Source organism: Anomalospiza imberbis, chromosome 1 (genome assembly GCF_031753505.1).
Source record: "Anomalospiza imberbis isolate Cuckoo-Finch-1a 21T00152 chromosome 1, ASM3175350v1, whole genome shotgun sequence".
Classification (NCBI taxonomy): Eukaryota; Metazoa; Chordata; class Aves; order Passeriformes; family Viduidae; genus Anomalospiza; species Anomalospiza imberbis.
The window spans coordinates 124,094,186-124,109,037 of NC_089681.1; the positions used below are offsets into that span (position 1 = coordinate 124,094,186).

Consider the following 14,852-nt stretch of genomic DNA (forward strand, 5'->3'; position numbering starts at 1 on the left):
TTTCAAGTAGTATGATCTTTTTTACTCAAGTAATATATATACTCAAGTATAAATAAATACTCAAGTAGTATGAGTAGTATTAATGATCTTTTTTTAAATTCTTTTTTATTATTGAACTTAGATTTTATCATATTGGATTATGATGATTATTTCCTGATTTGAAAATGTGCTTAAACTCTTTCTACATTTTCCAGAAGAAACCAGTATTTATTGAATCTCTTCTTTGCTCAGTCTGGACTTACTTTTACTTATTATAGTACAGCAATTATTTGTAACTCCATATTGTGTCAAATTGAACAGAAAATATGTATTTCCTTGTCCACTTTCAAATAAATGTGTGAAGTATATATTGCCACTAAGAAATGGAAATAGTATATAATTTTCAGTATATAGTGAAGCTTTATAGAGTACTTGAACATATCTGTTTGTAAAGGAGAACTAGTACCTTACTTCTTAAGCAGTATTATAAAAAAGTTGATTTAAAAATAATTTCTTATAGTAAAATAAATTCAGCATATTTTTGGGGTATTTTCAATTTGGTAAAAAACTGTTTCATCTTTTCAACTAAAAATGGAAGTGATTTTGAAGTTAATTTTTCAGTTTCTAAAAGGATTATTTAAAAATAAAAGGTATTTAATAATACAATACTATTAACAGTAGTTGTTTTAACTACTCTTTCCAAAAAGAGAAGTTTAAACAGAAAAACTTTATAAAAACCCCAAAAGTTGCAAGAATTTTCAACAAACATGTAATATTACAAAGTAATTACTATGCCTTCACCAGTTAACATATGAGACAGTTATGACTGATGATGATACAAAACTGCAATTCAGCACACAGAACTACATCTACAGCATCCTCCTCTTAATGAAGTTTTTCTGAGTACCACTCAGCACAGTGGATGAACAAAGATGAGGATAAAGAGGGCTTCAAAACAGCTTTACTCTTCCTTTCCTCCCTAGTATGTGTAACAGGGCCAGAGAGAGGGAGGAGGGAAGGAAGAGATGTGTGGCAAGAGGAGGAACAGCAAGCAATACAGTGCTTCTCCTGTCAGGATGCATTTATTGCACAGCTTCTCTTGGAGTTACAGCCCAGCCGGGACCACAGAGAGCTCAGCTGTTTGCAGAGAGTCGACCTCCTACAGCTCAGTAAAGCAGGATGCCAAACCTGTGCACATGGAGGGAGGTGGTGGTATGTGCTGGAAGGTGGCCACGGGGCTGTGCCAGACTTTGTAAGGTGCAGTTTGTGATGTGGGAAAGTGCAAAGTGGGACCTCACCATGTCAATTTCATAGGCGATTCCTAATATGCAATGGCTCTGAGCTAACTTTGTAAACTTCACTTGATGTGATTTAATTGCCTTGGCTGACTGACACACCAACAACTTTTAGTGCACTGTTTAAAGACAAGAAAATCTATTACTGATTTTGCTTTAGAAGAAATTGTGGTAAAGTGTAGTGCTTTGGGAGCTGGTTGATGAGTGGATCAGCATATCCATCCAGTGGGGTGGGGTGGTCAGCTGGAGACAGTAGCTTCATTGGCTCTGCTGGTCCGGGGGTTAAATTGGCCCCTTGCTTCCCAGGGTCATATGTGTAGCCACAGCCTTCCCATAAGCTCAGCAGCTGCTCCAGTCTGAGTATGGGTATAAACAAGAAAATGATGGCCTTGCTAGAGAAGCTGTGAACGCCCCATCCCTGGCAGTGCTCAAGGCTGGGCTGGATGCGGCTTTGAGCAATCTGGTGTAGTGAGAGTTGCCCATGGCGGGGGGTAGAATTGCCAATTATTTTATCACAAAAGTGGCTTACAGGAACAGCAACTGAGAGACTTGGTCAAGAACAGAATAAAACTATTACAGGTTTTTACATTTACAGTAACATTACTCTCTTGTAATTGCAGGTATGCTGGGATGGGTGTGTGAAAACAGAAGGAATAAGAACACAAAAAACAAGCTGCTGCTGGAGGATGTTTTCCCTGAGGAGGCCATAGGGGAACGACAGAAGTGGTGGGAATACAGAGCTTCTCTCTTCCTCAGCTGGACTGGACAAGTGAGTATGGATATTGTGATCGGAAAGGAAGACAATCAAAGTGTTGTGGCAGAGAGTAATGTGCTCCAGAATAGAGTGTAATGAAACAATTATAGTTTTCGAAACAAAGTAGTACAGAAGAAATGACCTGAATATTGTTCAAACCACGAGAGGGAAATTATGCAAAAGCAGGTTTCTTTAGTTGGCTTTACATTGTCAGCTATAAAGTGAGCCCTCAGAAATGGCCGAGTGAGAAGCTGGACTTGCTGGCTTTGGGGCTTTACTTGTTAAATGCTGAACTACATCAGATCATAGAAACCTAAAACTTTGTATCCCACAACAAGACAGCATCACGAATACCTTAATTTACCACCTGATTTCTGTGGTACCTGGAATTTACTGCTCAAGGAGAGGACTGTTACGAAACCACACAATCTGCTTTGGTGCATCTTGGCAGTTCAGAAAGGCAAGAGTTTTTGGATACAGCCTTCCAACAGCCACTCTGTCCGAAGAACAGAAAGCTTGCTTTCTTAGAGAAATCCTCAGAAGTCCTGACCTTGGTAGGTCCTGGCACCACTACACCAAAAATTCCCCTAGATCCGGTGTATGGGCGCTGCCAAATTCTGTCCACAAAACCTAGAAATTATGTCATCCTCATAGAAATAAAAATTGCTTTCTATGATTCAGTTAAAAAAAACCCAAAACAAAACAAAACAAAAAAACCACCCCAAAACCGCCAACCAAAAACGCCCAACAAAAAAACCCAAACCGAGAGCAACCATGAGCCCCGGGATGCCACCAGCTCCGGACAAAACGGTACTAAGTGTCTCTTGCCGCGCTCACCTCCGGGCGCCCGCGGCGCTTTGCGGGGCAGCTCTGCCACCAGAAAGGGCGCGCGTGTGCGTGGGGGGGTGCGTTTTGCTTTACGGAGTCAGAGAGGCGAAACTTTTTCTTTAAATATTTTTTTTTTTTTTTTTTTTTTTTGTGACTGGAAGGGGTTGCCTTGCCTTGCCACCCGGGGGGGCGTAGGGGACGCGGCGTGCCGGCGGCAGGATCCCGGGATAGCGCCGGGCACCCGAGTGCCGACTTCCGACGTGCTCCCCGCCGGCGGCGAGGGTCGGGGCAGCGGCGGGAGTCGCCCCCCGCGGGGCCGGGCGGGGCGGCGGGGCCGGGGCCGGGGCCGGGGCCGGGGCGGGCGGGCGCGCGGCGATCCGGCGATCCGGCGGGGGGCGCGGGGAGCCAATGGGCGGCGGGGATCCGCCGGCGCGGCTCGGGGGCCCCTGGAGGAGGAGGAGAGGAAAAACCACGGGATTGAGCTCTGTCAGTGGCGCTCGCGGCTTCCAAGGGGGAAGTGCCGGGGAATAATTAATGTTTTTATTAAATTTGGAGGGAATTTTTTGCAGCCGATCGCCGCGCGTGGCCTTCAGGTGGGTCTTCCCCCGCAACTTTGCCCGGCGCCCCGCAGGATTGCGCGGCGGCGGTGGGGCTGCGGGAGCGATCCTGTGGGAGAAGGTGGCTGGTGCGCGGGGCGGGGGGGCCGTGTCTGTGTGTGCGTGTGCGTGTGTGTGTGAGGGCGCTGAGTGCGCGGCCGCCGGGCGCCGCCGCCGCCGCGAGGTGCGCGGCGAGCCCCGCGTTCGCCATTACGAGTTGAGCACACGCTTGCGAGAGCCGGGGCTGCCGCCGGCGCGGATCGCCCGCGGGCGCGGCGCGCAGTGTAAATAAAGCCCTGCCTCTCGCCCCGCTGGCTGCCGCCGCCGCCGCGGAGTGCTTTTGCTCCGCGCTTTGCTGGCAGGAGCGTGTAACCCAGGTGAAGGCAGAGAAGGGAGGGTTGTTTTTATGAATGGGACTCTTTGAGGTTAATTAGGTATGCAAATGCAAGCAGTTCATTCATGCTGCCTTTTTTTTTTTTTTTTTTTTTTTTAAATCTAAAAGCCATCTTGTATTCCCCTCTAGGCTGATTGGAGTCCAGATCCCGAGGAAATCTCCAGATCAAATGCCCAGTAAATAAAAACACTGAGCTAAGACTCGTGGAAGAGCTGCAGAATGGATGGATTTTATGACCAGCAAGTGCCTTACATGGTCACCAATGTGAGTGATCAGTTCAAAGTTGGTGTTTATAAACTTGACTCCGACTTATTTCTGTGGGGGAGTTTTACAGACACAGTCTCTGCTTTGTTACGGCTGTAGGGTCGACTCTTCATCTGGGAGCTTTGCTTGCAAGATGAGCCTATCTTCTCACTCAGTTATTGCAATAAAGCATCGTGTTCTTTTAAAGACAGTTTTGGGATGATTAAAAAATCATGCACATGATTAGCGGATGAGGGAGGCGAGAGCAGCAGCAGCTGCATTCAAAGTTTCTGGCTGCGTTTGCCTGCAACGTTCAAAAGAATGAAGTTGAGGCAAACATTAACCTTTTTTTTTCCTCTCTATTTTTTTTTTTCTTTCAGGACTTTGCAAACAATTTTTTAAGTAACACAGGGAAACAAAGCAGTCTATTATAATTTCATGTCTGGGTTCTCCTGCATAGCTTGTGCTATGGGGATTTATGGGCTATTGTGTAGGTTTGTATACTTTAGATGCTAAAAATATGATTGGTATTGTGTTGCTGCTTGAGCACATTGTATATGTATTGTACAAATAGATGTTTACATAGATAGATAGAAATGTGTTGCATTTAGACATAGGAATCATTTGGAGGATATTAGGTGCTCAGCAGTATCTTTTGTTAGGAATTGAAGGCTTGCAAGAAGTCCCTGTTTGAAAATGTAAAGAATTTATGCCAACTTTGCATATTCCTGATTAAATAAAAAAAAAGCCCAAAACAAACCCAACCGAATCTCAAACCTCAGATTTCTAAAGTAACTGATCTTTCCTGTTTATAGAATCCGCGTGGGAGAAACTGTAATGAGAGACCGACAAATGTCAGGAAAAGAAAATTCATTAACAGAGACCTGGCTCATGATTCAGAAGGTGAGGGCTTGCTGTTCCCCCCCCCTTCTCCTTTTCTTACTAATGCAGAGAAGCTTTTTGAGAGCTCTTTATTTATTTATTTTGGAGATAAATATATCTAGATCAATCTGAATAAACAAGACAAGAAAACTACATTTACTAATGCAGAACAAACTGGCAAAGGCAATAAATTTATAAAGTTGAAAGTCTTTCCTTGACTTACCCTGTTGCATTTTGTGCACATGTGGCACATGGATGTCATGCACTGAGGCCAAGCTTTTGTGGCATCTGACACGAGTCATGGCACCTGGTTTTTCACCATCAGGCCTCTTCAAATTTAGGGCATTCTTCATCACTCCCATCTTTTAACGTCCTTTTCCCTGGTATGTCTTCACTAGTGGTAGCAGGAGTGAGAGAATGTGGGTGTAGAGATTTGATTTTCACTAGCTTTACTGTAAAGTCAGGGTTCTGGTGCTTGCTAGCCTGTTTCTCTTGTTGTATAACACTAACAGGGTTAAAAATCCAGGGAATTTCAGTTAAGGGAGCCTAGACAGGAGAAAGTTTTGGAGGCCCAAAGGTTTGTAACCTAGTCCCATCAGTAGCTGCTCAGGATTGTAGATTGAGAACTGTAGGCTGGTAATAGCTGTTAACACTTCTTTTTGTTACAAGGTCTGTATTATGCTATGCCTAGAGCCCTGAATGTACATAAGACATATGGGAAGATATGTAGAGGCCTATAACCTACCCCTGTGTAAATCTTATCAGGGTAAGAACTCACTGACACACTTTTTAAAATCCATAGTTGCCTGGAAAAATAGATTCAAAAAAAAGCAACTCCTGATTTTCAGTTAAATCATTTCCCAATGTGCATGTGGGGTATCAGTCCACAGGATAAATGAATAGCCTCTGTCATTTAAGTATATGTAAATAGTTATCTGTCAGCATTATAAAAGAGGAAGTCTCTCAAAATACTGTAAATTAAAAATAAACCATTTGTTAGTTCAAATATCTTACTAAGTCTTAACAAACAGAATTTTCGTAACTGAGTTTCTGGGGCTTGCAAGTAAGTCGAATGCTGCTCTGGCTTACACCCATTATAGGTAACTGATTTCAGTGCATTGCAAAAGATAAGCTGCTGCAAAATTCAGTCCATGAAGAAGGTGGTTTTAGTTTTAAAGAAGTACAGTGAGTACTGCATAGAGGAAATAGTGGTGATTCTCATGTCATAATGAAGTAAAACATTAGGGGAAGTACAAAAGATTTCACATTTCTCTTTGCTATGCAGCATCTCAGGTCATGGTTTCAGAATTTTTGTATGATAGTGGTGACCCTACTGTTAAAAATACTCAGTTGTTGCTCAGGCAGAACTGTGGAAGTCCAAGCAAGCTTTATCTTGGGCAGATATTACAAGAGGAGGCCTGAATTGTATAAGAAGAAATTGTTCACCTGTGTAAGAAATATTATGATTTTTAACTTTTCTATGTGTTGCTGAATGAGCCTTTTATACTACAGAGCTCTGTTAAGATTCTGGTTATTATTTCAAGAGCTGAAAATGCAGTAAGTGCTTGGAGTTTTATTAATAGGCGTAGAAAAATCAGTAACTGATGCCTCAGTATGTCTGCTTTTTCTGTACACTTGACTGCCAAAGCAGAATTAATGTATATTGCTCTTAAGGAAAAATATATTTTTGATTAAGTTTTATCCATGTCTTTATCTTTTTGCAGAACTCTTTCAAGATCTGAGCCAATTACAGGAGACATGGCTTGCAGAAGGTAAGGGAAAAGACTGCTTGTAAAAAGAGGAAAAACAACTCTGGAGGGGGAAAAAAAAGTCCTGAACTTGCTGTCTTAATGTTCAGCCCAATTAATTGAGCTCTAAAAGAGCCACCTCATGTGTCATGCATACATTAGAGCCTCTGATGAGTTTGTCTTTGGGGACTCTGGGGCTGCTCTACCCAGTGTCATCACAAATTACCAGGAGAAATTGCTTCCAGCTCACAATCACATCTGCTTTTGGCAAGAACTAATGCACCAAGACTTCAAGTTCTAAGCCTCTGTTCAGATTTTAATTGCAATTGATCAGGTTTATATTATTGTACCTCGAGAGACTACATACAGCCAGAACTGGGCTTGCTGTTTCCTTTTCAGCAGCACATATAATTATTTGGTGTTCTGGTGGAGTACTTTTCTGATGGCAGAAATTAGTTTCTCTGGGTTCATCGGGACGGGATGCTTCAAGATTTAAGTGCAAGTGTCTTCTTTCCACCTTGTTCACAACACAGAACATTAGGTGTGTATGAAATACTTAACCAGTACTTTTTCTTTCTTTTGTTTCTTTTTTTCCTTTTTTTTTTTTTTTTTTTTCAGAAACCTTTAAATATTTTGCATGTTATTTTTGTCTTTGTGTTTGTAGTCATGAGATTCTGTACCGGGTGATTAGAAAACCATCGGTCTGTTTTACACATGCATGCTCTTTTAAGTATTTCAAATAATCTTGCAGAGCACTTTCTAGTGAAGAGACAGGGTTTAAGAACAATAATGTACAAATCTGAATTTCAAGTAGTTGTTGAGATATTCATTCAACAGTAACAAAAATGAGCTGCTGCATTAGAACTTTAACAAGTTGCAAGGTACCTTTTTGCTTTTTCAAGTCTGTTTATGTTTTCAGCAACATTTTCTGATTTTTTTTTCTTTGATATTTGCAGTACTGTTTATTTGAAGCATAAAGATTTTTGTGCATTATCTCTTCTTAATATTTCTGGTCAGCTTTTTATGTAAACTTCTGCATCTGAAAAAGACATAAATTTGGTGCAAGTTAAAATTATCTCTCCAGATTCATCCTGATTTAAATGAATGTGATCCTGATTTAAATTCACATATGTTTAAGTTTTTTCCTGTACAGGACTATTCACAGCTGTTTATAGAAGAGATGTTCTGTATTTGGTTTTTTTGGGGTTTTTTGTTGTTGTTTTTTTTGTGATATTTTTTGGTTTTGAGGTGGTTTTTTTGTTTGTTTTGTTTAAGTTTTGTTTTAAAGGAGGGATGTTGGGGTGAAATGCTTGCTGTTGGTGTTCATAGAAAGGGAAGTATTGCTGACTACTTGTTTATGCCCCGATTCTGTTTTAACAGCTTTTTCTGTGGTCTCTTTACCTGTTAGTAAGTTGTGAGGTATTGTTTATTTTGATGAAATTTTTTTCTGCTACTATTTGTTTTAGTGTGGGGTAATTCTGTGTATAATCATAAACCCCTCCTGAAATTAATGGGACATAGGATATATTTTTATGAACTAATACAATTCTTCCCTAATAATTTAAAACAGGCTGTCCTGAACTAAGATCATTTTTGTAGTATAATAGTCAGCTGTAGCTGTCTCCCTGTGGTGATTTTCCTAAGGAGCTCTTTACATTGTATCATCTCATTCATGTTTGCAAATCAGAAACATGTTAAAATGCTACTCAAAAGATACTATATTTTAATTTAGATGTTAACTTTCAGTTTGATTGTTTCACTGGCATAGATGGTTTTGTTTCTGAAAAATGGTTGAATTTCTTTGATCTTAAGTCAGAAAAAATACAGGCAGATTCATAATGCATGTGCAGATAATAATGGAAGTTTGAAAAATAATGCAGAATTTAAAACTAAAATTTGATCATTTCCATAGGTACATAAATTAATGTAATGGCAATTTTTAATCTGAAGGCACTGCTTATTTTAGACTAGAATCATTTGTTTTAGAGCCAACCTCTTTATCAGAGTGTATTTCACTGAATAAATTTAGATAGGTTTTGATAGAGAATATGTCTAGTCCCATGTCAGCTAGGTTGAATAACCTTTATAAAGGCAGATAAAATAATCTGGGAAATAATTAAAAATGAAAAAAAGATCCTTTTTTAACCTAGCAGAAAGTAATAACCTAAATAACGCTATTTGTCCACAGTATATTGCGACTAAATATTGCAGGTTTTTCAGTGTTCTAGAAATACTTTAAGAAATCTCTGTTTCGGGCCATGCCGTGGTTTGAGCTGTTTCATGAAACAAACTTTGCATAGCTTTTCATAAGGCTAAACTAAAACTGAAATAAAAAGTTAAGATAACAACATCAAATATTGAGCTATTAGCTTGATCCCAAAGTTTTATGGAAAAAAAAAAAAAAACCCAAAACTCCCATAACAATTTGTTAGCCTTTATAATATGCTAGTGTTTGAGGACATTGTAGTTCTGCTCAAATGTCTATATGGATGAGCTTAGCCAGGAAACAGATTTTGAAATCAGACTTGTTTACCCATTGCTAGATGTGTCCATTTATGTTCTTCTGGACCTTCCTAGGCTAGAAGTCAGCCAATTTGGCAGCATCAGTACTGTTTACATATTTCTTTTCATAAGGCTCTGGAGCCAAGGAAATGGCCATGAAATTTTAAAACATCTTGACCCTTTTTAAGAAAAGCAGTGGCAGCTGACCAGGTTTCTCCCACAAGTTCAGATCCTCACTGGGGAGTAACCAGGTCAAAAATCTACTTATTAGTTAGGAAAAGAAAGTGAGTTGCATTTTATGACACACAGAAATAATGCTTGTGGATTTTTCTTTGTTTTGCTTTTCCTGAAGCTGTCCTTACTGCATCACACATTTCAGCCTAAAGATTTTTACAGTTAGTGTCACCTGTGACAAGTTGGTGGCAAACAAGTAAACAAAAAAGAAATGTATTATCTTCCTCTTGAAAATGGTGGTTCACTTGTATTAAAGAATTAATCCAAATGTAAACAATTTTTGTAACCTGTTTAATATTTTATTACTACATAATTAACAAGCTGAATACTACTTACAGAGAGCTCACAAATGTATTCCACTAGCTGCATAGTAGATATTTATGGAAATGAGTTTTACTTCTTACTCTGTGTAGTATTATATATGTAAGAAAGACTCTAAATTATTTTGATGTAAAACAACTCTAAGATTGCCCTGTGTCAATTGTTATGCAAAACAGAAGATAGAGTATAACAGTTTTCTCATGCTAGAAATTGAAAATGGGAAGCCTTTAGTAATTTTTTCAATGTTCATCCTTGAAATAGTTAAAGTTGCCTATTGCTAATCAAGACAAATATTATTTGGATTTCATCTTTTATATTTAAATAACTCAGTGGCAACATTTTGACATGATAATACTATAAAATGGCTTTATTGATTCCATGTATTTGGAATCAGATCGGTTCTGTCAGGTAGCAATTGTTCGGTGACTTGGAAAAAGTGGTTAAAATATTAATCTAATGTTATCTTGTCATGGTAGCTCTACCTACTTGTTGTGGAACAAAATGAAGAGAGAACAAATTGGTAGTGAGTGAGTCTCTTCTTTCTATGGTGAAAGCATTTGGTTTTGGGGAATACTAGATGAACAAAAAACTCAGATTTGAAAAAAATATCATTTAGATACTAATTTCTCCTACAGCTTGTTTAAGATACATAAAAGGCATCCCAAGTGAAGACAAATAATAAATTTATGCTCTAGATCTGCTTCTTGCAGCAATAGTTAATAAGCTTCTCAGATGGCAAAATACTAAAAACTAAAATACAACATTCTTTGTGATTTGAAAAACATACAAAAAGATTAAGTAAACAGTAAGGGGTTTGAAATAACAGCTACAGGTAACGAGTTCGTGCCTCTACCGCAACTCTGCTAAATTGAGTGGATGGCTTCTTCAGGCTACTGGTATTCAGAAGCCACTTCTTAGTATCTGAAAGTAAGTCATTTCTCTCAAATAATTATTGGCCGACTTCGGAATTAACTCGAGGAAATAAGTTTCTTCCCTCTGGTCTCCTAATGTGAAGGTCCCACCAGTGTTGCAGTGATGTCTAAGTAAGTGTTGACTTGTAGTTTTGTTCCTGAATGAAGAGGTGTGAAAAGAAATAGTTTCTAGGTCTTGAAGGATTGCTTTTAATAAAAGAGAGTACTGGATCTTCAAATATTAGTCTAGTTAGAGTGGCTTTGTTTAATCTGGCTAACTAGCTTTTTTCTGCCAAAAAGTTGTAAAATTTAGCCAGTGTAAGGTGGATGGCATGTAGCCACATTCAAGAACTATCCACGTTTTTATAGGAGCAATAAGAGTCAAGAAATTGTAATTTAATACCTCCATGACTGAAATCTGCCTGATAGGAACAAACACTCTTAAAATAAGTGAAAATACTTTCAGTTTGTAGTACAGAGAATATCTCATTTTCTTTTCTTTTTTCTTTTTTTGTGGGCTCTAGTGATCTGATAGATTTGATTTTCTAATACTCACAGCTCATGACCATAAATATCTGCACAAAAAATCCCGAACAGGTAGATTAAGCAAAAAGGAGGGAAGGGAATGTTATTAAAATAAAAATCCAAAAGTAATAAACCCACCAAAAATCGACAAGTCTGAAAGTCTGTGTAGTAATAAACTTTTTAATGTTTTTCTTGTTTGCTAGTAAAGTAAATTTCACTCAAAATCATAATTTTCAAAAGTGGAGAGGGGTTTGCTAACCATGAGGCATGTAGCAAAATATTAAATGTGAGTACTTCTTTTAAAGCTAACTTTTTTCTCATTTTTAGTATAGCAGCAAATGAAGAGCAGATTCTGCAAACCCATCTTCATATTCCTAGGGATTATTCACATAAGGAAGAATTTTGAGATCTGGAGCTAGTTTTGAAGTGCATTTAAGTTTATTAGTCAGAGCATCTCACATTATGTAAAAAGGGTTTGGGGTTGTTTTGACAGCAAATCCAGTGCTTATGGGAAACAGTGTTTTTTACCATCTTGAAATTTATCACTGTTTTACCTTCCCAACACTTCTTTGTTAGAAACATTTGTTCCTGTGGAAAAAGTACAGCCACCAACCAACACCCCCCCACCCCAACTCTTTCAGGAATTCTTACAATTCAGCCAATCTTTCAGACAATGAATCTAAGAAAACGCAATAGATCCATTACTGTTGAGGCCCAAAGTCTTATTTTAGCTGAGGCCAAAATACTACTGCTCATATAGAATTTCCTGTCAATTTCAATTTCTTTTGCCACTTTGAATAAATGATGGATATTTTAAAACTAATTGCTTTAGCTCTAAAAGTGAAGCATGAGGTCAGAGCACACAGTACCGCAGGAAGTGTTCTGCTACCCAAAATAAAGTTTGAAGTGAAGCATTTTCAGCTTCTTGTTTTTCTGGACAGTTTCCAGTTTTTTGAGGGTTTTTTTTAAGAGGAACACCTTTCTCTGGAGTGCAGCTGAGCTTTTGGAAGCAGTGTGTGAGTGGGAGAAGGAAGAGTTAAGTTTAAGCCCTTTATAGTTTGCTTAACTTTTCATTTATTAAATAACGTTCCTCAGCAGGTCTGTGCTGCATCTTGAGACAAAGCAGTGAAATCACAGTGTTTATGCCTAAAGTTCAAGTTTACTTTGCTGTAGCTTTCTGGAAGGGTGTGACATGAAAAGCTTGTGGTTGGGGCCACATGGTTCATGCTGGACTGTGTTTTTGTGAATGGAGGCAGAACTCCAGTTCTGACTGCTTGTCTTGAGGAATTGCTTCGGAGATCAGCTGTCTCATTCACTGGCAGAAAGAATGACTCATACATCTTCTGCCTTGTTTGGCTCCAGGTCATTGTTACAGTGGATAGAGCTGGTTTTAATTAAATATTAACTCCTTTTGTCCTGGATGCTTGTTAATGGGGACTTTTTGTTTACTTGCAATGAAAGCAAGCTAACAGGCCGGAGTTCTAAACTTTTTGTCCCTCCAAATTGCTTTGCCTTTGCAAAATGAGCTGTCAGTTCAGCCTTTCAAAGAGTGTTTAAAGCTTTAAAAACTACAAACAAGTATTAAGTAGTTTTGTGCTGTGAATGTTTGCATATATCAGTAGGTAGTGAAACCATAAAACCTAAACTGCTAACATCTTCAAGACAGTAATTTAAATTTCTGCATGCTTTCCAAATCCTCTTGAGACATTATAGCTATAGTCAGAAGGAAAAAAAAACCAAAACTTTTGGTAATATTCTAGGCCGAGTTGGATAGCTTATGCTGCAGATGTTGTCTGCTTCAGGAGTCTGAGACTTGATGGCTCTGAATGTGGAATGAACTCATGTAGCTGCTTCTGCTATAAGCAGTAAAAGCCACGTGCTTAATATCCTTCAAAACCTTTTATCAGTCTTTTGGAATATACTTGCCTTCTCAGACCCCCATAATTAAGTAGCTCAAGGAAATGTTCTCATTCGGATGGGTGATCATTTCAGATATCTTTTTTCAATTTCCCTCTGAATGGCAAAGTAAAAAAAAAAAAGGTTTTGCTGATTTCTGCATTGTGTCTTGTGTACGTTAATAGAAGCTTTTATGGCGGCCTTGCTAAGTTGCAGTATTTATGAATAAAAGAGGAAATGAATGGCCTATGTATATAAATGTGTAGACAGTTGTGACACTGCACGTTACATTTTCCTTTCAGACATTCATGCGGAAGTGTCTTTACCTGCCTATTTAATTTGCTGCAAAATGTACCTGTAATTATCCAAAATCCAGGTACAAAAGCCCTCCTCTGCTTGAGCAATGGGGTGATGTATCCCATGGTACAGCATCTCACAGCAAGATGCTGCTGGAAGGAGTCTCTGTATGATGATGAGTGCTTGCATTTCAGCAGTATGATCATATGCAAGTTTCAGTTTTGCTTCTTTAGGAATAATATCAGATTAAGTGAAAGAAATAAGTACTCATTTCAACTAGTTAGAAAGTTTAATTTCTCCATATAGGCTTGTGGGCTCATTTCTAAGGTACTGATGCTACTAAATTTGCATTCCAGGTGGAAATGCATGTTCCTAGTTTGAATATTTTGGATGCTGTTATTTGTTTTGTTTATATTTGGTAGGGTTTTAAACACTCTTTAACTTGAGCTGTTCCTTTCTCTACAGAGGCTTTTAAGGCTATGTTAATATTGCATTGAAAGTAAATTTTGACAGCATAGTCTCCACCTGTTTCTAGCATACCAATAAAATGATGTGCTCCGTCTCTATTAAATATGCCTTCATAAATTTTGGAGATCCAAGAATAAAGTACATTATTCTTGTTTACTCCATAAACAAGAGCAAATCAGGGGTAATGGCAGTAATGTAGTGGTTTCTATGACAGTTCAACCAGATACATTTTATTTTTTTCATAGAGTACTATGGCTGGGGAAAAAAAAAAAGGACCTTACTTACTGATATATACATAAATCTCTACAACAGATTTTTTTCTGGACTAAGTCAAATTAAACTGATAAAACCAGAATGAAGCACTGGTGAAGCTGTCCAGTGCACAGAGGACTCTCTGGAAAGTTATATGAGATTTCTATCCCTGTTCTGCAACCACTAAATGTAGCCTCTTTATTTAAACAGAAGGGGGTTTTGTTTTCTTTGAGGTTTTAAAAGATATCCTAGATTAACAAATTTTTATATCTATCTCTACATATACATGTATATATAAAATGCAGGTGCATGTTAAAAAAAAAAATTCTGCTAGCCTCCTTGCTGCATTTGAAAATGATGGGTGGCTTAAGAAAATTGTGTGGGATGTGTCTTCTGTAAACAAGAAGTTACTTGATTAAATTACTTTAACTCTGAATGTACTCACAGATGCTTCAAAAACAAGTGGAAGTATTAGAAATCTTAGGAACTGATTTTTAGGCAAAAGACCTTGATTCATAATGAGATTTTTCTGTGACAGTCAAATAGTTGGCATTTTTGTAAGGAAAATGCCAAACAGTCACGTGTAGTCAATTGCATTAAATGTCAGAAATTGCGGAGTGTTAGTATTTGGGCACAGCCTGTCCCTGAGTTCATTCTTGGTAAAACTTCTGTGGTTTCTCTGGAAGAAAAAGAAATTGAATGCATCAAAATACTAGGAATATTTGGG

General features: G+C 38.5%; 1 protein-coding gene across 8 annotated transcripts in view; it reads left to right on the forward strand.

Annotated features, from left to right (window-relative positions):
* Positions 1-14,852, forward strand: part of ETV1 (ETS variant transcription factor 1) — a 116,535-nt gene that overhangs the window by 46,875 nt on the left and 54,808 nt on the right. For 2 of the 8 annotated variants that reach the window (XM_068209972.1, XM_068209965.1), the window contains 4 exons: positions 1,895-2,043; positions 3,976-4,110; positions 4,905-4,992; positions 6,696-6,743. In XM_068209972.1, coding sequence (XP_068066073.1) covers positions 4,066-4,110; positions 4,905-4,992; positions 6,696-6,743 — 181 coding nt within the window. In that variant the 5' untranslated portion in view covers positions 1,895-2,043; positions 3,976-4,065. Of the gene's footprint in view, positions 1-1,894; positions 2,044-2,691; positions 2,839-3,283; positions 3,450-3,673; positions 3,830-3,862; positions 3,887-3,975; positions 4,111-4,904; positions 4,993-6,695; positions 6,744-6,910; positions 7,261-14,852 lie in introns of those variants that run through there. The other 6 variants (XM_068209979.1, XM_068210002.1, XM_068209960.1 and 3 more) reach the window with 6 other exon arrangements.